The sequence below is a fragment of the Chelon labrosus genome (assembly GCF_963514085.1).
Source record: "Chelon labrosus genome assembly, chromosome: 19".
Lineage (NCBI taxonomy): Eukaryota > Metazoa > Chordata > Actinopteri > Mugiliformes > Mugilidae > Chelon > Chelon labrosus.
In genome coordinates this window covers 1,098,625-1,121,096 of record NC_140352.1, presented here as the reverse complement: position 1 = coordinate 1,121,096, position 22,472 = coordinate 1,098,625, and the positions used below count along the sequence as shown (strand labels likewise).

The following is a 22,472-nucleotide window of genomic DNA, read 5'->3' as shown; positions in this document are numbered from 1 at the left end:
AGACGTGTTACTGGATGAACGCTTTATATAAAATCATCATCATCATCATCATCATCATCATCATCACTGTGCTTCATGAACTGAGACGTCTTGTTGTTTTTCTGTTGCAGCAGAATAACTTCTAGTTTATTATGAGTTTAACATGTTTAACATCAGGACACAGACACGTCGTCCTTTACATTCTTTATACTTTATACTGATTTAAACAATCACACAAAGAGGAGGAGTGCAACTTCAACACAACCTGCTGGAGCAACGTCACCAGTGTTCAGAGGATCATTGAGAGTCATCATGTCTGTAAATAAAGGGGGGGGTGGGGGGTGGGGGGGGGTGAACGACCTCCAGGCTGAAACAGCCTCGACACACATGGAGCGTATTGGTGGATGGAGGGGAGGAACCGGACCTGTCACATTATATACACGCACCGGCCAAAACATTAGGTACGGGTACAGTCCTGAACTAAAGCCTCCTTCATGACCTGATGTAGAAACAGTTTCAGGAAGCTGCTGGTTCACCTGGTGATCAGTGTTTTCACTAGTGTACCTAATGAAGTGGCAGACCAGTATAAGATTCTAAACTGGAGCGTCAGGTTTTTAAAACGTTTTAAATCTACAGAATGAAAATAAAGTCTGAAAATATAAAATATAAAATAAAAAGCTTAAGGAACTAACAAGATAAAAAACACTTTTATCAGGAGCCCTGTGATTGGTCCACTAACCACCAATCAGAGAGCTCCTCCCCTTCGTTGAGGCCCGTTACACAAAGTTCATTACAATGACATCAGAGGTAGCATGGAGGCCAGGCGGCTAACGTTAGCAGCAGGGCTACCGTTAGCCGCCATGCTAATGTTTTCAGCCTCTAAAGTGGTTAAGAATCGAGTTTCACCGCTAACGGGCTCTCAGCGTTTATCTAAGGCTCATGTTTGTGTAACCTAGCAACAGTAACACGGGAAGTCAAGACCTGAAGAAGGGGAGGAGCTCTCTGATTGGTGGTCAGCCGACCAATCACCGGGTCACTGACAGAGAATTAATGGCTCCATGTGTTTCTATGGTAACCAGACAACGCCAGAACCAGCGGAGAGCCGGAGTAGTGATGCTGTGCGTTGCCACGGTAACAGTCACAAACAAGTAAAAAAAAAAAACAGTAACAGAAGGCACCGACCTAAAAACATCTGACGTCTCATCTCATCGTACCAGAGAAGAAAGAACGACGTAGAGAAACATTAAAGAGACTGATCCTGTTCAGACCAGACCAGACCAGACCAGACCAGGTCAGACCAGACCAGGTCAGAACAGATCAGACCAGACCAGACCAGACCAGGTCAGACCAGACCAGGTCAGAACAGATCAGACCAGACCAGACCAGACCAGGTCAGGTCAGACCAGGTCAGACCAGACCAGGTCAGATCAGAGATCAGATCAGATCAGACCAGACCAGATCAGATCAGGTCAGAACAGATCAGACCAGACCAGACCAGGTCAGGTCAGACCAGGTCAGACCAGACCAGGTCAGATCAGATCAGGTCAGAACAGATCAGACCAGACCAGACCAGACCAGATCAGACCAGGTCAGACCAGACCAGACCAGCGTCTCCATTCAGCTCAGTCCTGATGTTGATGACTGAGTCGCTGCTTTTCTACGTCGTTCTTTGTTCTTCATGAACCTAAAACCTGATCAAATAAAAACGACTTCAGAGGCAAAGACACAGAAACAAGATAAAAATAAATGTGTCACATCACATGAGCAGCTTTGAGACGAGGAGGAGGAGGAGGAGGAGGAGGAAGACGTCTAAGAGGAGGAGGAGTCAGAGGTCAGTCTGTCTCCTGGAGGCCACAGCGTCTCCTGAACTCCTGCCCTCGTTCATGGATCCATTTGTTTGAGACTGAAATAAATAAAGAGATAAACATTAACATTAGATTATTAACTGTCTCATTATTATTAAACTTTATTCAATTTAGTTTCATTCTAAAGGAATTAATAAGATTCATCTTCATCTGAATGTTCTGAAGAATCCACCGTCTTCAAATGTCTAAAGATTATAGATAAAATATTTGAAGAAAAACCTGCCTCAATTATAAAATAAAATAAAATAAGATCAAATAAAATAAAATAAAATAAAATAATAAAATAAAATAAAATAAGATAAAATAAAATAAAATAAAATAAAATAAAATAAAATCAGATAAAATAAAATAAGAAAATGAAATAAAATAAGATAAAATAAGATAAGAAAAAATAAAATCAGATAAAATAAAATGAGATAAAATAAAATAAAATAAAATCAGATAAAATAAAAAAATAAAATAAGATCAAATAAAACAGAATAAGAAAAAATAAAATAAGATCAAATAAAATGAGATAAAATAAAATAAGAAAAATAAAAAAATAAGATAAAATAAAATGAGATAAAATAAAATAAAATACAATCAGATAAAATAAAAAAAATTAAATAAGATCAAATAAAACAGAATAAGAAAAAATAAAATAAGATCAAATAATATAGAATAAGAAAAAATGAAATAAAATGAAATAAAATAAGAACAAATAAGTTAAAATAAAATAAAATAAGATAAAATAAGATAAAATAAAATAAAAAAATAAAATAACATCAAATAAAATAGAATATGAAAAAATGAAATAAAATGAAATAAAATGAAATAAAATAAGAAAAAATAAAATAAAATAAAATAAAATGTGTGAATAAATTCATGTCAAGAATTTACTGATCAAATATTTACTTTAATAATAATAATCTATATAAATGTATTTTGGGGAACGGACTCACCCCACTTGTTCCCGACCAGTACGGGACAGGCAGCGTGTCTTGTCTGATAGTCTCCTTCTCCGCTGGGAAACAGGTTGTACCAGAACACAGCCGTCCCCTGCAGGGACACAGATCAGCTGATTTTAACCTCAAATAAACATCACTCAGTGAACTGATCTCATTAACGATAGAAAACAACTGAATAATAATCATCTATCACATTAAATAGTCAGTTTACATCAGATCTGGACATAGCTCACTATCATTTCATATTTAATTTAATTAAAATATTAAACTATTATTAAAGATGAACTAGAGTGGGTCGTTGGCCAGAATAAAAGAACCTGAATCATCAAGGATTGATCTCTAACTCCTCTGACTTAGTCTCTTCTCTTCTTCACCTTTTTGGGCCAAACAGCAGCTCCAACATCAGTGAAGACTGTGGCGCCCCCTGCCTGCACGTCGCTCATCTGCAGCAGGAAGTAAAGAAAGAAAGAAATCAGTCAGTGGATCAGAGAACGGACAGGTGTAGATCAGACAGGTGTAGATCAGACAGGTGTAGATCAGACAGGTGTAGATCAGAGAGGTGTAGATCAGACAGGTGTAGATCAGAGAGGTGTAGATCAGAGAGGTGTAGATCAGAGAGCAGACAGGTGTAGATCAGACAGGTGTAGATCAGAGAGCAGACAGGTGTAGAGCAGACAGGTGTAGATCAGAGAGCAGACAGGTGTAGATCAGAGATCAGACAGGTGTAGATCAGAGAGGTGTAGATCAGAGAGCAGACAGGTGTAGATCAGACAGGTGTAGATCAGAGAGGTGTAGATCAGACAGGTGTAGATCAGAGAGCAGACAGGTGTAGATCAGAGATCAGACAGGTGTAGATCAGACAGGTGTAGATCAGAGAGCAGACAGGTGTAGATCAGACAGGTGTAGATCAGAGAGGTGTAGATCAGACAGGTGTAGATCAGAGAGGTGTAGATCAGAGAGGTGTAGATCAGAGAGCAGACAGGTGTAGATCAGACAGGTGTAGATCAGAGAACAGACAGGTGTAGATCAGAGAACAGACATGTGTAGAGCAGACAGGTGTAGATCAGAGAACAGACAGGCGTCTCACTGACGTAGAGCAGCCAGGTAGCGATCCTGTTCCCGGTTCCCAGCCCTTCAAACGCGTCCGGTTCATCTTTCTGTAACAACCAGGAAACAGGAAGTAAACGTCTTCACATCACGTCAACATCCAGATCTGTCTTCGTCTCTGAGCTGCTGATTAATTATTTACCCGTCCAAAGTCGTAGTGAGGCTCATACTGACCTCCCACGCCGTAGTTCGCCACCTGCGTCAGACGCCAGAGACACGGGTCACATTATTAGACACATTATTCTATTCTATTCTATTCTATTCTATTATATACAGGTGGTCCGTTACCTGCAGGTCCTCGGCTGTGGACACGTCCAGGCCGGTGATGTCCTCAATTCTCTGGTTGATCTTGTCCACAACAGGATGTTCAAACGCTCCGAGCCAAGCGCTGAGAGGACAGAGGACAGAGGAGGACAGAGGAGGACAGAGGAGGACACTGACTCACTGGAGAAGTTAGACACAAGCCGGTCGACACTGGGGGAGACTCAGGGTGAGGAGATGGAAACAGGGTGAGGAGGGTGAGGAGGGTGAGGAGGGTGAGGAGAGGAAGTGACTGAGACAGATCTGAGTCTTGTCTTTTAGACTTGTTTATTTATTCATCTTTCCAACATCTGTCTGGGACTTCTTCTTCTTCTTTGGTTTTTATTTTAGGGCTGAAATTAGATGAAAATATTTAACTTTTAATCCTTTTTAAATTTACTTTTAATAGATAGTTTGAACGTTTTTAATCGTCATCTCAACATGGAAGACAACAAGTACTCTGCTTTATGTAAATGTGTGTTACTATGACGACCTGCTCTGGGTTTGAAGCTGACAAAGCTGCACCAGCAGAAGAAGAGTGACGCCACCGTCCAGATCTTACCTCTTGGAGACTCTGTAATGGGCCGTGGTCAGTTTGCCTGTCTGAGGGTCATGCACCGTGGCACGTCTGAGCTAGCTCACCAATCACATTATATTACAGAGAGGACAGAGAGACAGAGACAGAGAGGACAGAGAGGACAGAGAGACAGAGAGACAGAGACAGAGAGAGACGGGTCACTAGTCGACTCAGAGACGCTGCAGTCAGAGAGACAGCAGGAGAATTATAAAAGTTCAGACGTCACATTAACATCCGTCCTGATCTGGTCTCTAGAGTCCAGGTTAAACAGGTCCAGGTGTGAACACTGATCTGGTCTCTAGTGTCCAGGTTAAACAGGTCCAGGTGTGAACACTGATCTGGTCTCTAGTGTCCAGGTTAAACAGGTCCAGGTGTGAACACTGATCTGGTCTCTAGTGTCCAGGTTGAACAGGTCCAGGTGTGAACACTGATCTGGTCTCTAGTGTCCAGGTTGAACAGGTCCAGGTGTGAACACTGATCTGGTCTCTAGAGTCCAGGTTGAACAGGTCCAGGTGTGAACACTGATCTGGTCTCTAGAGTCCAGGTTGAACAGGTCCAGGTGTGAACACTGATCTGGTCTCTAGAGTCCAGGTTGAACAGGTCCAGGTTGAACAGGTCCAGGTTTGAACGCTGATCTGGTCTCTAGAGTCCAGGTTAAACAGGTCCAGGTGTGAACACTGATCTGGTCTCTAGTGTCCAGGTTAAACAGGTCCAGGTGTGAACACTGATCTGGTCTCTAGAGTCCAGGTTAAACAGGTCCAGGTGTGAACACAGATCTGGTCTCTAGAGTCCAGGTTAAACAGGTCCAGGTGTGAACACAGATCTGGTCTCTAGTGTCCAGGTTAAACAGGTCCAGGTGTGAACACTGATCTGGTCTCTAGAGTCCAGGTTGAACAGGTCCAGGTGTGAACACTGATCTGGTCTCTAGAGTCCAGGTTAAACAGGTCCAGGTGTGAACACTGATCTGGTCTCTAGAGTCCAGGTTGAACAGGTCCAGGTGTGAACACTGATCTGGTCTCTAGAGTCCAGGTTGAACAGGTCCAGGTGTGAACACTGATCTGGTCTCTAGAGTCCAGGTTGAACAGGTCCAGGTGTGAACACTGATCTGGTCTCTAGAGTCCAGGTTGAACAGGTCCAGGACCTTCATGCATGAATTTAACTTTAATCATTCTGTTTGTGTATAAATTAATGAATTAACGTTAAACGTTTGTTGATTTAAAGCAGAAACATGAAGCCGTCAGATTCTCCTGTTGCCTCCACGACTAAGTTAAAGAGTTAAACTCGTTCGTCTCTGGAGACAAACGACAGCAGCTTCATTCTTGGCAAGAGACCAAACTCAAACATGAGTTTCAACAGAGATTTATAAAGTTTCTTATATTCAATCTGTTTTATTGTGATGAGAATGATTATTACTTTCTCTATTATAATCATCTTTATAATTATTATCTATTATTTAACCCTCTCTGTGCTGCAGCGCCCCCTGGTGTTTGGAGCCAGCATTAAGATCCTTTAACATTATTACAACATGAAAACTAAATAATATTAATGTTGTTATAACGTCATAAACTATCTACAGATCAGGTCAGATTCTTTCTTTTTCTTTTTATTAAATAATAATATACAGATCTCAGACTCTTCTAAGCTGGAAATTAGAAATCAGCAATTAACTTTAACCTTTTATTACAGTCATATATAATATATCATGTGGACATTTAGAAACCATTCAAAATTATTTAGAGCAACAAGATAAACCTGGACGGTCAAACTATTATTTTTCTTTCTTCCTTTAGTCTTAAAAACATTTCACTGCTGCTCCACTGAGCAAATTTATTTTAATGTCACCAGAAAAAAATATTCCTTAGAATAAAAAGATTAATTTGTCTTTAGTTGAATTTTCCGCTCTTGCCAGGACATCAGCCGACACAGAGGGGGGAGGACAGGGAGGACAGGGAGGACAGGGAGGACAGGGAGGACAGGATGCCCCCCCCCCACCACACCTCTGTTGACGTCCCTCCAGCTCAGCAGCTCTTACCTCTTACTGATGCGGTAGTGGGCCGTCTCCAGAACTCCGGTAACGGGGTTGGAGATGGTGGCTCGATGGAGCTGTGGAGCCAATCGGCCGACAGTTACAGGGAGACACAAGACGACTCCCCGAAGCACCGACTGACATCTACTGACATCTACTGACATCTACTGACATCTACTGACCTCTACTGACCTCTAGTGTCTATGGAGGATTCATGCATGTCTGACTGTAGCACTGATCTGAATACAGGACGACGCTTCTCAGAGTTTATTACTCTCCATCACCTGGATCCTCCTCCAACCAATCAGAGACATTTAAACTAATCAAATGACGTGTATGACTACTGTTACTCTTCATTAAGCCCCGCCCCCAAATGATCTGATTGGTCCAGCAGATCTTTACTGGAGCAGAATCAGTTCTCAACACAGAGACTCTGTCTGCAGGTGGAGGACGTTTCAGTTCCAGTTTCAGAACACAAAGCTAGCGTAGCACAAAGCTAGCGTAGCACAAAGCTAGCGTAGCACAAAGCTAGCGTAGCACAAAGCTAGCGTAGCATTCAGAGCTAAGTTGAGGATTATTTAGAATCCAGAGGGAAAAGACTGATGTGACGTCACAACCCTCTGGAACCAATGACAAACTGAATCTCTGCTGTCGCTGCCTTTAATTCAAACACATAAAGATGCAGCCAGGTGCATCACGTGATCATCGTCCTGTGTTCAGGTCAGTACGTCCTGGAGTCGTTCTCTCTTCATGCGTCTCGTCAGCCTCAGACGTGATGAATAAAGCCTGACTCACCCTGGGCTTGGCCAGCTCCTTCACCTTCTCCATCTCCTTCTCAGACACGACGTCGTGGTAGCGGACGATGTGCGGACGGTCCCACTCGTCCTCCTCCTTCACCGGGCCAATCACGAACCTCGGGTGGCGGCTGTTGTCGTGGTAACGGCAGAAGAGGCGGCTCTGCCTGCGAGGAGTCTGAACGGGAAGACGGGAGAGCTGAGAGTGAAGCTGGCGGCCATCTTTGATTTAGTCTCAGTCACAGTTTCCTCTCCTCACCAGCTTGATGCCTTCGCCCCGACACAGCTGCTCGTACTTCCTCCTCTCCGGCAGGTAATCGTCAGGTCGACCCTTGTTCTCCGTCTTCTGCCTCCCCCCGGCCTCCTCCCCGTCCTCCACCTTCTTCTGTTTGGCCAGCTGGTACTCAAAGTACTTCAGGTTGCCGTTGGCTCTCTGGTGAGTCGGGTCTGACTGGGCAGAAGGAACGACTTTAATGAAACCCGGAGCTTAACACGAGTCTGAAACATCACTGTGACACTGACCGAGCTCCAGCAGCCTCTTGGTGAAGTCCAGCGCTCGCTCCAGCTCCCCCTGCTGGTAGACGGAGAAGCTCAGGTAGTCCAGGATGGTGACGGCGTCCACGCCGCCGGACGCCTCCCCCTGGTCCAGCTGCTTCAGAGCCTGGAGCATCCACAGCTCGGTGTGGTAGTAGTCGGCCTCAGAGTACGCCACCTTCCCGAGGTCGTAGCAGTCGTCCACCGTCAAGGCAGCAGCCGAGGACAAGCCTGAGCAGATTCATTTATTATCTTCTGTCCTTTAGAGTCTGTCCACATGATCCTACATCAACTATGAACCACATGGTGACTTGACTGACTGAATCTGAGCCCTGAGTGTCAATATCATACGTGGTCATTGTGTCCATCTAGTGGCTAATGGTGGTACTACAGATAATAAACCCAATACGTCCATCTAGTAGTCACTTAAAGTATCAACTTTAATCAGTCACTGAAGCTCTAGACAGATTCTAGCAGATAAAACAACTTTAAAACTTTCTTCTAACTTCCTTCTAAGAATCCGACACCATCCTGGTAATCTGTGATCTGTGAGGTAACCTTGCAGCTCTCCGCTGGAGATGGTGTCGGTGTCCAGCTGGTAGGTGTCCTGCAGCCTCATCAGAGCTTTGGCCGCTCCGATCTGGTCGTCATCATTGGGGAAGTGCTGACGCTGGATGGTGAGGTTGGAGATGAACGCTGAAAAACCACAGAAGAAGAGGAGCCGTCAGCGCCATGTTACTTAGACAACCAGGGCGGATGTTAGGGAGGAAGGGGATGTCCCGATCGGTATCGGTATTTTTAAGATGATCAGATTGGTCTCTGGCCAAGCTCTATCTTTTGTAGTTATTTATTTGAGTTCTGCCATAAACCAAAACCATGTCCCATTAGCATCAACACTTCTTCTTCTTCTTCTTCTGTTTTAACGGTTGACTAGAGTCAAAGCCGCCAAGAATCCAGCAGTACCGTCAGACATGTCGCTGAGCACCAGGCTCTCCAGCTCCGCCCACTCTGTGTTCAGTCTCTTCATCAGCTTGAAGGCGTTGACCGGGTGACCCAGGAAACCCTCGGGGTCCTGGACAGCCGCCGCCGAGAGGACGTCCAGCCTGTCCGCCCATCTGGACACAGGACAGAGAGAAAGACGTCTCTGTCAACTCAGAGGACGTAATTCTCACCAGAAGAGACAACAATAACCCTGTGTGGTTCTGTTATACACCGATCAACAATAACATTATGACGGGGAAGAGGAGGAGGAGGAGGAAGAGGAAGAGGAGAGTTAGGAGGGGGAGGAGGAAGTCCAAGGAATGAGAAGAACAAGAGACATGGTCATGGAAGAAGGAGAAGAAAAAACCAGACCAGGGGGAAAACTGGGACACCCTACACACCATTAAAATCTGGAGCTGGACATCCAGGCAGGTGGTCATAATGTTATGACTGATCGGTGTAATGACTTATCTGGTGCCGTGTGAAAACATCTTGAATGAATGAATGAATGAATGAATGAAGGTCTTACTTCTTGATCTGCTCCAGTTTGTTCTCCTCGGCTTGGATGTACGTCTTCAGGGAGGCCACCAGGTCTTTCTCCATGAACAGGAGGTCGGTCATCTGACCTGAGAGACACTTTATTAGGAACACCTGGTCCAGCTCCACCTGGGTTTGTTTTCATGGAGAAAGAAAGGATTAACTCACCGATGGAGGTGAAGAAGTCATTGTGAGCAGAGGAGGAGGAGGAGGTGAAGAAGAGGAGATGGATCAGGAACCACTGAGACGGAGCCATCCTGCAGAGAGACAGACGGAAATAAAACCGTTAACAAACAAACTGCAGATTCTTTAAAAAGTCTGTGGCATTATTTATTTATTTATTCTAGAGATGCAGCGATTACCTGATTAATCTTCATCAATTAACTATTATGAGTTGCTTCTAATTATACGACTTAAATTAAATATTTTTCACCAGAGGATTATATTTTATGTTTCTGTTACAGACATGTTTCACAATTATTGAGAGGAAAAAATTAAGATGAATCATTTAAGAAGACAAACAGATAAATATAAGATAAAATATTCAGTGAAGCTCAACATGTGTGAATTAATTTAGACAATTATTTAGAAGTTAATAAATAAATGACAAGAAATGCACATGAGGAAAATAAACTCATAAAAATATAAAGTAGATAACAGCAAAGAGCCAACAGAGTCCACAAAACATCAGGAAACAGTGAAAACTTTCATCACGACCGGCTGAAATATTTAATTTTACTGTTATTTATGATTAGTTGATTAATGAGTTAGTGAATAAACAGTGAATCATGTCTCTGGTTGGTTCAACAACTTCATGCAACAGTAAAATTAAACATTTTTAATTTGGTTAATAAACAGATCTCAGGGTTTTTATGGCTTTTAAGAATTAAGATCTAGAAAAACAACAATTAATCAATTAATCGATTATCAGACGATTAATCTGCACCGACACTGATATGAAGTCATTATTATTAAGACATTAAAATTTATTGTTTATTTAATTTTATTGTTTTGTATTGTTACAGTTTCACTGTTTTATTATATAAATTAACTGGAGTTAATTTATATAATAAATTGTTTAAAAAAAAATTCAAATGACTCGATTAATCGGTTGTTCCAGCTCAGATTCACTAAATAACGACATTATCGTGCTTTCCTGTTGTTATCAGATCAAACTCGCAGGGCGCAGGTAAACCTGACCGGAACTCACCTGTCCACGAACACGGTGCAACGTTTTTTAGTGTTCGGACAACGGGAGGAAATTTCTAGAGTGTAACCCGACCTCCGTTATACACACACATTCCTGGGTAATGTAATGCGTTTGGTTTATAACGGGGACATTAAACAGTTTTATTGTTACCGTGTTTGTGTCCGGACTGAAGCGTGAAGACACAAAGATGTCACGTTTGGTCCAAAACTTCTCCTCAAACAACAGAAAGACTCCTCCAAGATTTAGCCGCTGCTCAGACAAGCTAGCACAACAAACCTCCTCCTTCTTCTTCTTCTGCTTCTTCTTCTGCTTCTTCTTCTTCGCTTGTTTCAGGATATGACATCACCCCGCCCCCTGCTGGACTGGAGTGAACACGTTCCTCGTGTTTTCATAACATTCGCTCATATTTAGCCATAAATTATAATATAATATAATATAATATAATATAATATAATAAATTATAATATAATATAATATAATATAATATAATATAATATAATAAATTATAATATAATATAATATAATATAATATAATATAATATAATATAATAAATTATAATATAATATAATATAATATAATATAATATAATATAATATAATAAAGCTGTAATTAGACTGCAAATATATAAATATATAATACATATATAATACATATTGTTTTATATATATATATTTATATACATTATCTCGTCTTGTCTTTTCTAATCTTACCTTGTATAACTACTAGTCATACAATTCTGTGCTATTACTACGTAGAATGTTTACTGCTGTGTGTGCCCCCCCCCCCCCCCCCCCTTCTTGTGAGTATCTCGTGGTCTCATCAGCCTGCCCAGTCTTCATGGAATCCTGCAGTTATCCACTCCTACCTGAATGAACAATTCTCCAACCTGCCTATGATTCCTCTTACATTTTCAAACTGTCCTGTAACATCATCAGTTTGTATCATAAGATTCCACATGTACGCTTTAGTCAGATATGTGTATCTATGACAGATGTATGTTTATCTTGCTGTTCTCTTCTCTTCTCTCTTTGCTGTTCTCTTCTCTCTTTCTTCTGTCTGTACCCGGCTGGCCTTAGGCAGATGGGTTCCTCCATATGAGCTGGGTTCTGCTCGAGGTTTCTTCCTGTTAAAAGGGAGTTTTTCCTGCCACCGTTGCCTTCAGGCTGCTCTGGAGGTTTCAGGCCGGGTTTTTGTAAAGCGTCTTGAGACGATTTGTATTGTTATTGACGCTATATAAATAAAATTGAATTGAATTGAATTAATTACTTGTTTCATCATATCTGTATAATCAAGTCTCGTTTCATCTTATAATTAGCTGTTATTTCTCGTATATATCAGGTCTTAGTGATGTTCTATTATTATACTTTCTACTAATACAGTGAATCCATTAATAGGCTTACAGACAGGTACAAGGCCCTTGGCCCCTAAGGCCCCTGAGGCCCCTGAGGCCCCTGAGGCCCCTGAGTCAGAGCCTCTGTATGAAGTAACTGTTAAATATCTGACATGAAACGACGACAGCGTCACAGGAAGAAAGAGAAAGTTTATTGTGAAAGTGTCTTAAGATGAGAAACAGTGTAAAACAGAACCTCCTGTTCAGTGACTGTGACACTGGTTGAAAAGAGAGAGACAACCCACAGGCCCTTCATCATCATCATCATCATCATCATCATCATATATACCAGGCATATTTACAGGACACGTACAAATATTGTACAAAAACATTAAAGGCTGCTAGTGTCTGGTTACCATGTGAAGAAGAAGAAGTTGTACATTGAAGTTGAGTTTGTGCAAATATAAAGCGTCCAAAGTGTTTATGTGCAGCTCTGTGTTGTCATTCATGCTTCTGTTTGTAGAAAACATCCTGAGGAAGAAGCTGCTCAACGAACCGTCCGTTAAAGACACGTTGAAGGAAGATTTCACCGACTGTTCCACATCAGTAAGAAGATCTGTTAAAGAGGATCAGGACTTCCTGCAGAACTTTTCTTCTTCTTCAGTCTGTGATAAAATCAGAGCCGGTAGTTTGAAAAGTTTACTTCCTGCTTTCAGTGCTTCCTCTCTCTTTCTATTATCAGATCACTGTTAGCAAGATGATTATGTGATAATGTCATCGTAAAAAGCAGGTTCAAGAAAAACATGCAACATTTCAGATAAAAGTTATTTCAGGACTTCAGCTGCTGTTGAGTTTTGATAAAGATGTAAAACGTGGAAGAAAGACTTCTTTAAAAGCTGAAATAAATTCAATATTTTCAGAACAGAGTTATAAATTCTTTAGAAATAAAGTCAAATATTTTTAAAACAAAGCCATAAACCTGTGAGAAAGAGGTTGTCTGAGAATAAATTATAAAACTATAATCCTTTAAAGGACCAGTGTCAGTGATTTAGTGCCACCTAGTGGTGATGCTGCGTAGATATTAAAGACACAACAAATATTATTACACACCGGACGTTTAAAGATTCAAATTTAAAAAAACAAATAGTCATAGATTTACTTTTTCTCATAAATTTATATTCATGAGAAATCTTTTGCAAAAACCATTTTGAGAATAAAAACTTACAAGAAGACTTTATGTTTATATTCTGAGCCAAAGTTCTGATATTAAATAAAAAGAAGTCGACTGTCTCAATGATGAAAATTCATATTTATGAGAACAAGTAAAAAAAAAAAAAAAAAATCATTAAAGTTCAAGTATAAAAATTTATCCAAATAAATCATGACTTTGCAAAATATTGACTTTTTGAGAGATTTAAAGATTTGGAGCGAAAAGACAAAAAAACTCCATCAAGAATAAAAACCTACATTTACGAGAAAATTAAAAATATTTAGAGGCAAAGCCTTTAATCTGATTCCACGTGAATTAACGTCTCATATGCTGTTTTTTGCACTTAAGTTTTAGAAAAAGGTAAAATCATGACATAGTCGTCAAAATATAAATTTACATTTCACTTTTTTTCCACAGAATATTTCAACCTTATTCCCAAAACTTCACATTTCTTTCTTCCTAACACCGGCTCTAACACTCTGTCATACTGAAGGACTCAAATGTTCTGATCAAAAACTTTCACCTTTTATTTTGAAACTCTGAGTTGGACGTGACATCACTTCCTGTACATTTCTCACATGAAGAAGAAAAACACAACAACACTTCTTCACACGTCTCCAAACAACACCTTCAGTCTCAGGAGGATTTATTTCTGTCCGTCCTGTTTTCGTTCAGTCGCCACCTTCTCTGGATAAAAAACAAAAACACCCGGTCAGGTGAGGAGGTGCGTTCACGGCCGTTAGGATATTTTACAGCTGTTTCTGCAGCTCTCTGCAGTCGGGCTGAGGGGCGGCGGCCGGATCAGTTTGGGTTTTTTCAGCAGCGCCCCTCCCGTCCTCTTGGTGGCGCCATGATGGGCGGAGGCAGTGATGGAGTAGGATTGTCCGTGCATCATGCAAGTGTTGAGGCCGTTGGCGACGGAGAAGGACTTGAGGTGGCACTTTAGAGCCAGAGGGAGGGGAAGCTTATCGACCAGATGGACCGGAGTAACGGAGACGATGGAGCGACAGCAGAGATCCTGAAGAGTCAAGACTGAGACGGAGACGAGATGAATTAGTTTTCTATTTCTGCATAAAAATAAAGTCCTGAAAGTAGACAAAGATAGAACCCAAACAAAGACATGAAACAGAACTATTAGAGTAAAGTGAGCCAATATTACATATCAGTTCCTCCTTGTGTCCAGTATCTGCTGTGACCTCCTGGTAACTAAATGTTTCTGGTAACAGCTGATCAGTGGTCTACAGCAGCTTGGAGGAATTTTAGCCCATTCCTCAGAACAGAACCACTTCAGTTCTGAGATGTTGGTGGGTTTCCTCACATCAACTGCTTGCTTCAGGTCCTTCCACAACATTTCTATTGGATTAAGGTCAGGACTTTGACTTGGCCGTTCCTAAACATTCATCTTGTTCTTCTTTAACCGTTCTTTTGTAGAACCACTTGTGTTCTTGGTTCTCGTTGTCTTGCTGCATGACCCAGTTTCTCTTCACGTTCAGCTCATGGACAGATGTCCTGAACCACACCTGAGTCTCATTACATTGATGGAAACACTTCTGAACACATGGACTCTGATTGAATCCCAGAGGAGCACCTCTCTGATATGTAATATTGGCTCACTTTCTTGAATAAACAACTAAACAAGTCTAATATTTCTGTCTCGTGTTTGATCGGGTTCTCTGTGTCGACTTTCAGGACGTTTTTGGAAGGTTTGAGTACAACAGATTTATATTTTTAGTCATCTATTCATCTGTTTCTATTCCAGTGTTGTCCAGCAGAGGGCAGCACAGATGTGAGTGTGGTGTAACATGTCTGACCTCTGTTGGGCCTCCACAGTCGCTCCATCCCGTGTCTCATCAGGACGATCCTGGCGAGCTCCATGAAGGACTCGGTGATGTTGAAGTTGCACAGAGGACTGACCTCGAAGAAGGTGACGCCCAGCTTCTCAGCGTACGCCTGCGCCTGCTCCGTGGTCACCTGACGCTTGTAGGCCAGGTGGAGGCGGTTCCCGACCAGGATCTTGGGCACACCTGGGGCATGCTGGGTAAACAGGAAGTAGAAAGGAGACAAGTGTGACAGGAACTCTGTGGAGGACACTGTGGAGGACACTGTGTCCTGTCTCAGACTGCGTGGGTTGTTGTTGTGCTTGTATCTGACTCATCCTCAGATCATTTTATGAAATAACATCAGAAGTGTGAACAAACATTCCTGCTCTCTGATTGGTTGATCACACACCTCGTTTATCTCTTTGATCCACCTGTCGATTCCATCGAAGGACCAGCGGTTGGTGATGTCGTAGACCAGAATGACTCCCTGAGCAGCAGCAACACACAACAACAGATCATTTAAACCAATAAAACACATTCTCACGATTATATTTCCATAAAAACACCAGACAGTAAATAGAAGTTAACATCTTTACGTTTGTTATTTTGTGAACAGAAGTCTCTTCGCTGCTCAGTTTGTCTGCACACAAACACAAACTACAGACTTCATCATCAGCTTCTGTGGCAACACTGACACTGTTGCCATGGTGACACCTCCTCTGCATCCACCGATGAGTGATGTGAAAAACAACATACAACTTTATTCAAGTGTTAAAGTGAAGATATCAGCCTCCCACCGCCGAGTCGGCTTCTCTTCCATCAGCTCTGGCTTTTAAATGAATTAAAATAACGACGTGTAAAATAAATTAAAATGTCTTCAAATCACAGGAAACCAGTTCAACTTGTCTAAAAGGAAATCAACCTACACGAACAAACCTTTAATTTATTACCTGAGCTCCTCTGGAATAAGATCTGAAGATGGTGCAGAACCGTCCCTGACCAGACGTGTCCCTGAAAGAAAACACAGACGACATAAAGGACATGTTTAGTCTTTTGAGGTTTTACGAAAGAAACTCAACAACTGAACAAAACTCCTTCTAAATCTGGACCCACTGGCCTTGACCATAGACGGTATAAAGATGGACGGTGGAGCTGCTCCTCTAAAGTGAAGCCAAATCAAGTAGAGCTCCCCCTGGTGTCTGGCTGCAGTATAGGTCATAAGCTCCACCCCCTCCATGTTAGTGGGCGGGACTTGAGCCAAACTAAAACACTAAAATACACGTCAAATAAATTTATTTTCAGGGAGTTTCTGTCATTTTAGGTAGTTAATATAATGTTGATGAATGTTCAATCTTTTAGATAAGTTTTGTTTCAGTTATTTGACGCTTGTCCATATTTATATACAGACTATGCTTTGACTGGTGATGTTTTCTGACCTTGTCCTCTATCTGTCGTCCATAAAGGTTGTGTTTGTGTGTCCTCGTACGTAACGAGCTGACCTGCTCTATAAATAAGGGCTCAGTTTCATTAAACAGTAACGGCCGTGGCCTGAACTCTGGCTCTGTTATTTTTTTGTGTCCACGGTGAAAAACAAGAGCGAGCGTCCCGACAGCAGCTGAATACCACAGCAGTGTTGTGGTTGGCTGAGGAGGACGCTGGCTGGCCACCGGCCGGCTGCTGCTACTGGACCTCGGTCCATCTGGACGCTCAACACAAGACTTGTTTATTTACCAAGTTATCGGATCAAGACACGCTAAGAAACAGAGACACGCTAAGAGCTTCTCATCCACTTAAACACCAACGTTTCAGATGAATAATTTAATATTTACTCAGCTAAAAGCACAGCACTCTAAAAATACCTCAGAGAGCGTCATGATAGGAGGAGTATAATCACAACCACTACGTCAGCAGTGGAAAGTAACTGAGTAGATTTACTGGAGTATTTTACTAAACTCGTCAGGTCACCCCAGCTTCACAGGAACCAAACCCTGGTCTGGTCCTCCTCTCTTAAACAATACCCACATCCATGTGTTTTCATACCAGAGCTGCAGTTTGACTCTTCTCCCGTCTAAGAGGATGGTGGTCGTCTTGTAGTCGATTCCTGAAACAGAGCAGGTCAGACACCATGAAGGGTTCTTAGACATTTATATCAAATCTAAACACAGAAATGAAACGTAGTTGTATCCTCAGTCTCATGAAACATCAGAACCATGAACAGCTGGTTGTTGACTTGGAGACATGATCCAGGTTTTGGAACAAGTCTCTCAGACTGAAACCACACGTGTCCGTAAACCTGCATAGAGATCCCTCCATGTCAGAACCTGACGACCTTATTTGCAAACGGACATTATATCTTAGTTTTATTTCTTTTGTATTTTTGCCAGTTTCCATCTTGTCCGTGAAGAAATCTCTGAGTCGTGAACATGTGCAGGAAACAGGTGGATGGATCCTCAGCTACTGGAAGCCCCGGGAGCTCTGATGTGATGCGTTCAGTTTTCTTGGAGCGATAAAGACCAGAAAACTCTTGACCTCTGTCCACGCCACCTCCTCCTCCGACTTCACGTCCAACCAGGACGTCCAAGGAGATTTGAAGCAGAAGCCGTGCAGCTGCTGAAGCTCCTCGGTGAGGGCCGGGTATCTGGAGCATCCTCTGCAGGATCTCTCTCACTTATCACTGACTAGCTGTTAATATCAGACTGTCGTCACACGAGGCCACGAACCAGAGCAGCTCGTCTGCTTTATAACAGTAATTATCAGGAGCAACAATGGCTGCCAGGAACACATGTTATGTAAATGGACTCAGCTGATCTCCAGTAACTCTGAGATGCTGCTGCCTTTCAGCCTTCAGTCCTGGTCTCACCTGGTCTCACCTGGTCTCACCTGTCCATCTCTTAGTCCCTGTGTCTCCACCTGGTCTTAATTAAAATGTGTCTCCACATGCGTGTGTTTCTATATGTTTTATCTTAATATGTGAACAGTACACGATGATGGCTTCAGTGTCTCGGGACTAAAGTTGCAGCAGCAGCAGTAACATGTATAAATAATGTTCAGTTATCAAAGAACAAACCACTCTGAGATCTGAGAGAACGAGTCGTACTCTGATGTCCGAGTTATTCTGGGATAAATACGTCAGACCAGTCCAGCCTACACACATACAGTATGTTCAAGTTATCAAACTCTCTCTCTGGCATGAATGAAGCAGCCTTTACTTTAATATATATTTACTCAAACATCTGTGTAATACGACCAAAGACTCGGCATTTAAAAGTGTAATGAAGAAAAAAAAACAATTATCTGGATGTAGTTTGAGTTTTACAAATTTATATTTTGATAGGAAGACGGAAATTAGTTGGTTTGTTTATTTCGTTTGATCAGATACGTTAGCTTAGTAGCCCTTAGCTTCTTTGAATAATCTCTGTCTTAGCTCAGTTATTTTATTTTATTTATTTATATGTGTGTCCTTTGGTTTATTTGAATAATGACTAGCATATACAATTAATGCTATGTTAGCTATGTGAATAATCGCTATCTTAACTCAGCTAATGCTACATGAACTTTGTGTCATTTGTTTAGCCCCGCTAATGCTGTGTTAGCTCGTGTTATTTAGTTTATTCCAATAGCTTCTGCTAGCTTTGCTTAGCTAATCTTATGTTAGATTTGTGTCATTTTTTCTTTTAATTTTTTATATAATTCTAGCTTAGCCTAGCTACGCTACATTAGCTTTGTGTCCTTTGGTTTCTTTAAATTATTGCTAATTATTGCTAGCTAAGCTCTGCTAAGGTAAAGTTAGCTTTAAGTTATTTTATGAGCTTCACATTAGCAGGGTTAAGCTAGCAATTATTCAAATAAACCAAAGGGAACAAAGCTAACGTAGCATTAGTGCGGCTATGCTAGCACTTATTCATAGAAACCATAGGAAGACAATTCATGTCTCGTTGTAGATAAATTAAACCATAAAGTGAATTAACGACATAACCAAACAGAAAACATCAGACTCTCTGCAGCTTCACCGTGTTGATGTGAAAACAAACTAAAAGTGTTTTTCATGCGCTCGTCTGTTAGAGTGGGATCACACATCCAGAATGAGTCATGCTCTCCAGCTTCTACTTCATTACAGCCCGACACAAAAACACTCTGCACATCAGTGGAGCCCTGGAGGTTCAGCTGAGTTACACAACACCCAGAAGGACGTTACAAAAGAGCAGAACATAAAATCCATAAAATAAACTGTTTGTGAGCAGTTGTCTGGCAGTAATCGAGGCTTCCCTCTGTGGTTCTGGGCACCGTTCCCCCGACCTCGGCCTGTAATAGCAGCTCCTCTCTGGACTTGGCTGAAGAGCGAAGGTCCCTCTGGGACCTGAGAGCCGACGGCCGCTCCACACTTTCACCACAAAACTCCCTGGCAGAGAAGCAGCCCACCACAGAAATGTCTGCCGTCGCCCCCCTTGTTAAAGGAGGTGACCCAGAAACAGAAATTAAATGTTTACAGCTTCAGTTTTCCATCAGCTGAGCCAAAACTGAAACTGACCTCCATCGTAGCAGAACTCCTCCCAGTGGGTCACGTTGTCCCGAACAACACAAGTCATCGAAATAAGACGAGCACAAAGCTAACTTTACATTAGCAAGGCTAGCTAGCAACTATTCACAGAAACCAAAGGACACAAAGCTAATGTAGCATTAGTCCAGCTAAGCTAGTGATTATTCAAAGAAACCAAAGGGCATATAGCTAACATAGCTTTAGTCCAGCTAAGCTAGTGACTATTCAAAGAAACCAGAGGACATGAAGCTAATGTAGCATTAGCAGGGCTTGTTTATATCAAAACATCAATAGCTTATAATACAGAACATTCTTGATGCTGAGTAGCATCACATCTACTGGAAATAGAACAGAAGAAGAAGAAAGATGATGATGATGATACGTTTTCCTCCATCTTTGTTTCAACCCTGATTTGATTCAGTCAAAGAAGATGACCAAGCTCTGGGAGGAGGAGGTTTTATTCTGTTATTATAGAAGAAAAGGTTTATAGTTCCGTCCTAAACAGGTTGTACATGTGATAATCTCAGAGTACAGTCACAGTACACAGCTTTCCAACATGGCCGACTCGTCGTGTCGCCCCCCTACAGCCTCGGTGAGTCAGAGCAGCGTTTATTAATACCTCCAACTATGAACTCACATATCACACAAACACAACGCTGAGTGGAGCTCCTCGTTGGATTCTCATTTACTTTAAAAACTTAAAACACAGACGGCGAGCTTTGATTGGTCAGTGGCTTTTAGCCTGTATTTGTTAGAAGTAGCAGACGAGCAGCTGCTCTTTGAGAGACAGAGGAGCATTGTTCCTCTGGTTGTAATCTACAATCTCACCACTAGAGGCCTCTACATCCCACACACTGGTCCTTTAATACAATTATTATTCTGTTATAAATACACTTAAAGTATCTACTTCATAAACAGCTGGTTTACTTTAGACGTCTGTTTTCAGTTCTTGCTCTGATGACCTCAAACATTTTCAATGTGTGAATTAAGAAAATCAACAAGGTGTCCTCTTTAACAATATGCAGCAACTTAAAATGAGTTTAAGTTGGAAAACGTAAGTAGAAGCTAACAATCACCTGTCCAGATCATTAGGTACACCAGCGAAGTCATTCTCATCTAAATAATGTTGACTTCATAAAGGAGGTGATTCACCTGATGATCACTGAGGTGCTGTTAAATGAATTTAAAGTGTTTCTGTTATTTAGCCCAGCCCACTGACCACTGTGTCAAAATATTAGGAACATGTGTCAGTTCAGTAGTTCTACAAAATAAAAACACAGTAGAATCAACATCTGTCAGTTAGACTTAGAGCAGGACTGGTTTCACTAGTGTACCTAATGATTTGGCCGGGGTGGATAAATGTCAGGGTGATGATCTGAAGCACCGAATATTAAAAATAAAAATAAAATAGTTTTGTCCTCCACTGAGTTTCACCTCAGATGTTTGAGGTGTAGAAGGCGTCTAGAAAACAACAAGCTGAGACAAACTCATCTGGACTTGTTGTGTTTGCAGAAGATGTTTCCTCCAAGTGTTCAGCTCTAAATGATGGTGGAGAGTTTAGGTTTTTATCAGGAACATCTGTGGGTGGAGTCCACCTGAAGGTCACATGACTAAAGTCTGGTAATGACCTGATACTCACCTGGACCTGGACCTGGAGGAAACCGTTTTCCTGTTCAGGACCAGAGTTCCAGTTCTAAGACGGACTTGTTTAGATCCTCTCTATGAACCTTTACTTTACTCACTGTATCAGAGATGACTTCCAGCTCGACTCCTGTTTTTAAACAGATTCATTTCATTTCCACAGCTGGACTTCGCTGCGTAATCCGTGCGTAAAACAGGACACCAGCAGTGCGCGTAAAACCTCCAAAAATAACCCAACAGGTGGGTTCAGGGTTTAGTAGATGACCTCCTCACTGCACACTGACCCCCTCACTCACCCCCTGCCCCCCTCACTCAGCCCCTGCCCCCCTCCAGCCCTCTGCCGCTCACTCACCCGTGTTGTATCCGTACGGGGACTCCGAGGCTCCGTCCTGCAGGCTCGCCAGGATCTCGGCCTTCCCCACGTCGCTGTCTCCCACCAGCAGGAACTTGAGCAGAAAGTCGTACGCCCGGGCCGGGCTGCTTCGGTGGCTCATCCTCGCGGCAGATGACCGCTGCGGTGTCCCATCATGACACGAGACCTAGCGGCACCAAACAGTACCCCGAATCGACCCCCCTTCCTCCCGGTCTAAAGCGAGAACACCGGAGAGAGACGCGTAAAGGCTGCGTAAAAGAATCCACGTCGGAGACTGTGCGTGTGTTCACATGCCACCAACAGTTGTGTCTCCAGACTCAGACTGATCCAGACAAACTCTCCCACCGACGCTGCGCCCTCGGTGCCATCTGCGCGCACAGGACGCGCCGCGCTTTTACGCACGAAGGTACGGATCCTCCTGGACTCCCGGACTGAGGAGGACGAGCTGACGGATCTGGACCTCCTCCCTCCCCTTCTCTCTCCTCTTCTCCAGCAGAGTCACAGTCAGGGGGCTGAGTGGACGGGGTGGGGGGGTGGGGGTGTAAGGGGGGGTGGTGATGGGGGGGGGGGTCTATAAGGACTAATAACGCAGCTTTGCCTGCCTCCCTCTGATTGGACCATCTGCTGAGTTGCTAGGGCAACCTGGAGCTCTAATTGGGCGCTAGAGACGTCAGTCAGCTCGAGAGGAGGTGATTGGCTTCCT

At 42.5% G+C, this 22,472-nt stretch overlaps 3 protein-coding genes across 4 annotated transcripts in view; 1 reads left to right on the top strand and 2 right to left on the bottom strand.

The window, feature by feature from the left end:
- The window catches only part of LOC311504239 (microfibril-associated glycoprotein 4-like), a gene marked incomplete at its 5' end in the record, with an annotated part of 417,732 nt that overhangs the window by 189,089 nt on the left and 206,171 nt on the right, over window positions 1-22,472 (top strand). The window lies entirely within an intron of this gene.
- On the bottom strand, window positions 1,598-11,144 carry LOC311503977 (prolyl 4-hydroxylase subunit alpha-1-like). 2 transcript variants are annotated; one of them, XM_084566918.1, is made up of 16 exons: window positions 11,008-11,144; window positions 9,816-9,904; window positions 9,640-9,736; window positions 9,093-9,244; window positions 8,688-8,825; window positions 8,118-8,360; window positions 7,855-8,042; window positions 7,597-7,773; window positions 6,808-6,878; window positions 4,761-4,826; window positions 4,187-4,286; window positions 4,041-4,094; window positions 3,883-3,948; window positions 3,166-3,234; window positions 2,786-2,882; window positions 1,598-1,882 (listed from the first exon to the last, which is right to left on the bottom strand). In XM_084566918.1, exons 2-16 carry the CDS (start codon window positions 9,901-9,903, stop codon window positions 1,812-1,814), a joined length of 1,677 nt encoding a protein of 558 aa, XP_084423044.1. In that variant the 5' UTR covers window position 9,904; window positions 11,008-11,144; the 3' UTR covers window positions 1,598-1,811. The 2 variants fall into 2 exon arrangements, with proteins under 2 accessions (XP_084423044.1, XP_084423043.1); XM_084566917.1 differs by lacking the exon at window positions 4,761-4,826.
- Window positions 13,902-22,234, bottom strand: rab40b (RAB40B, member RAS oncogene family). The gene is made up of 6 exons (XM_084567332.1): window positions 21,749-22,234; window positions 17,259-17,319; window positions 16,169-16,229; window positions 15,628-15,705; window positions 15,210-15,432; window positions 13,902-14,430 (listed from the first exon to the last, which is right to left on the bottom strand). The coding sequence occupies exons 1-6, from the start codon at window positions 21,888-21,890 to the stop codon at window positions 14,138-14,140; spliced, it is 858 nt and encodes a 285-aa protein (XP_084423458.1). The 5' UTR covers window positions 21,891-22,234; the 3' UTR covers window positions 13,902-14,137.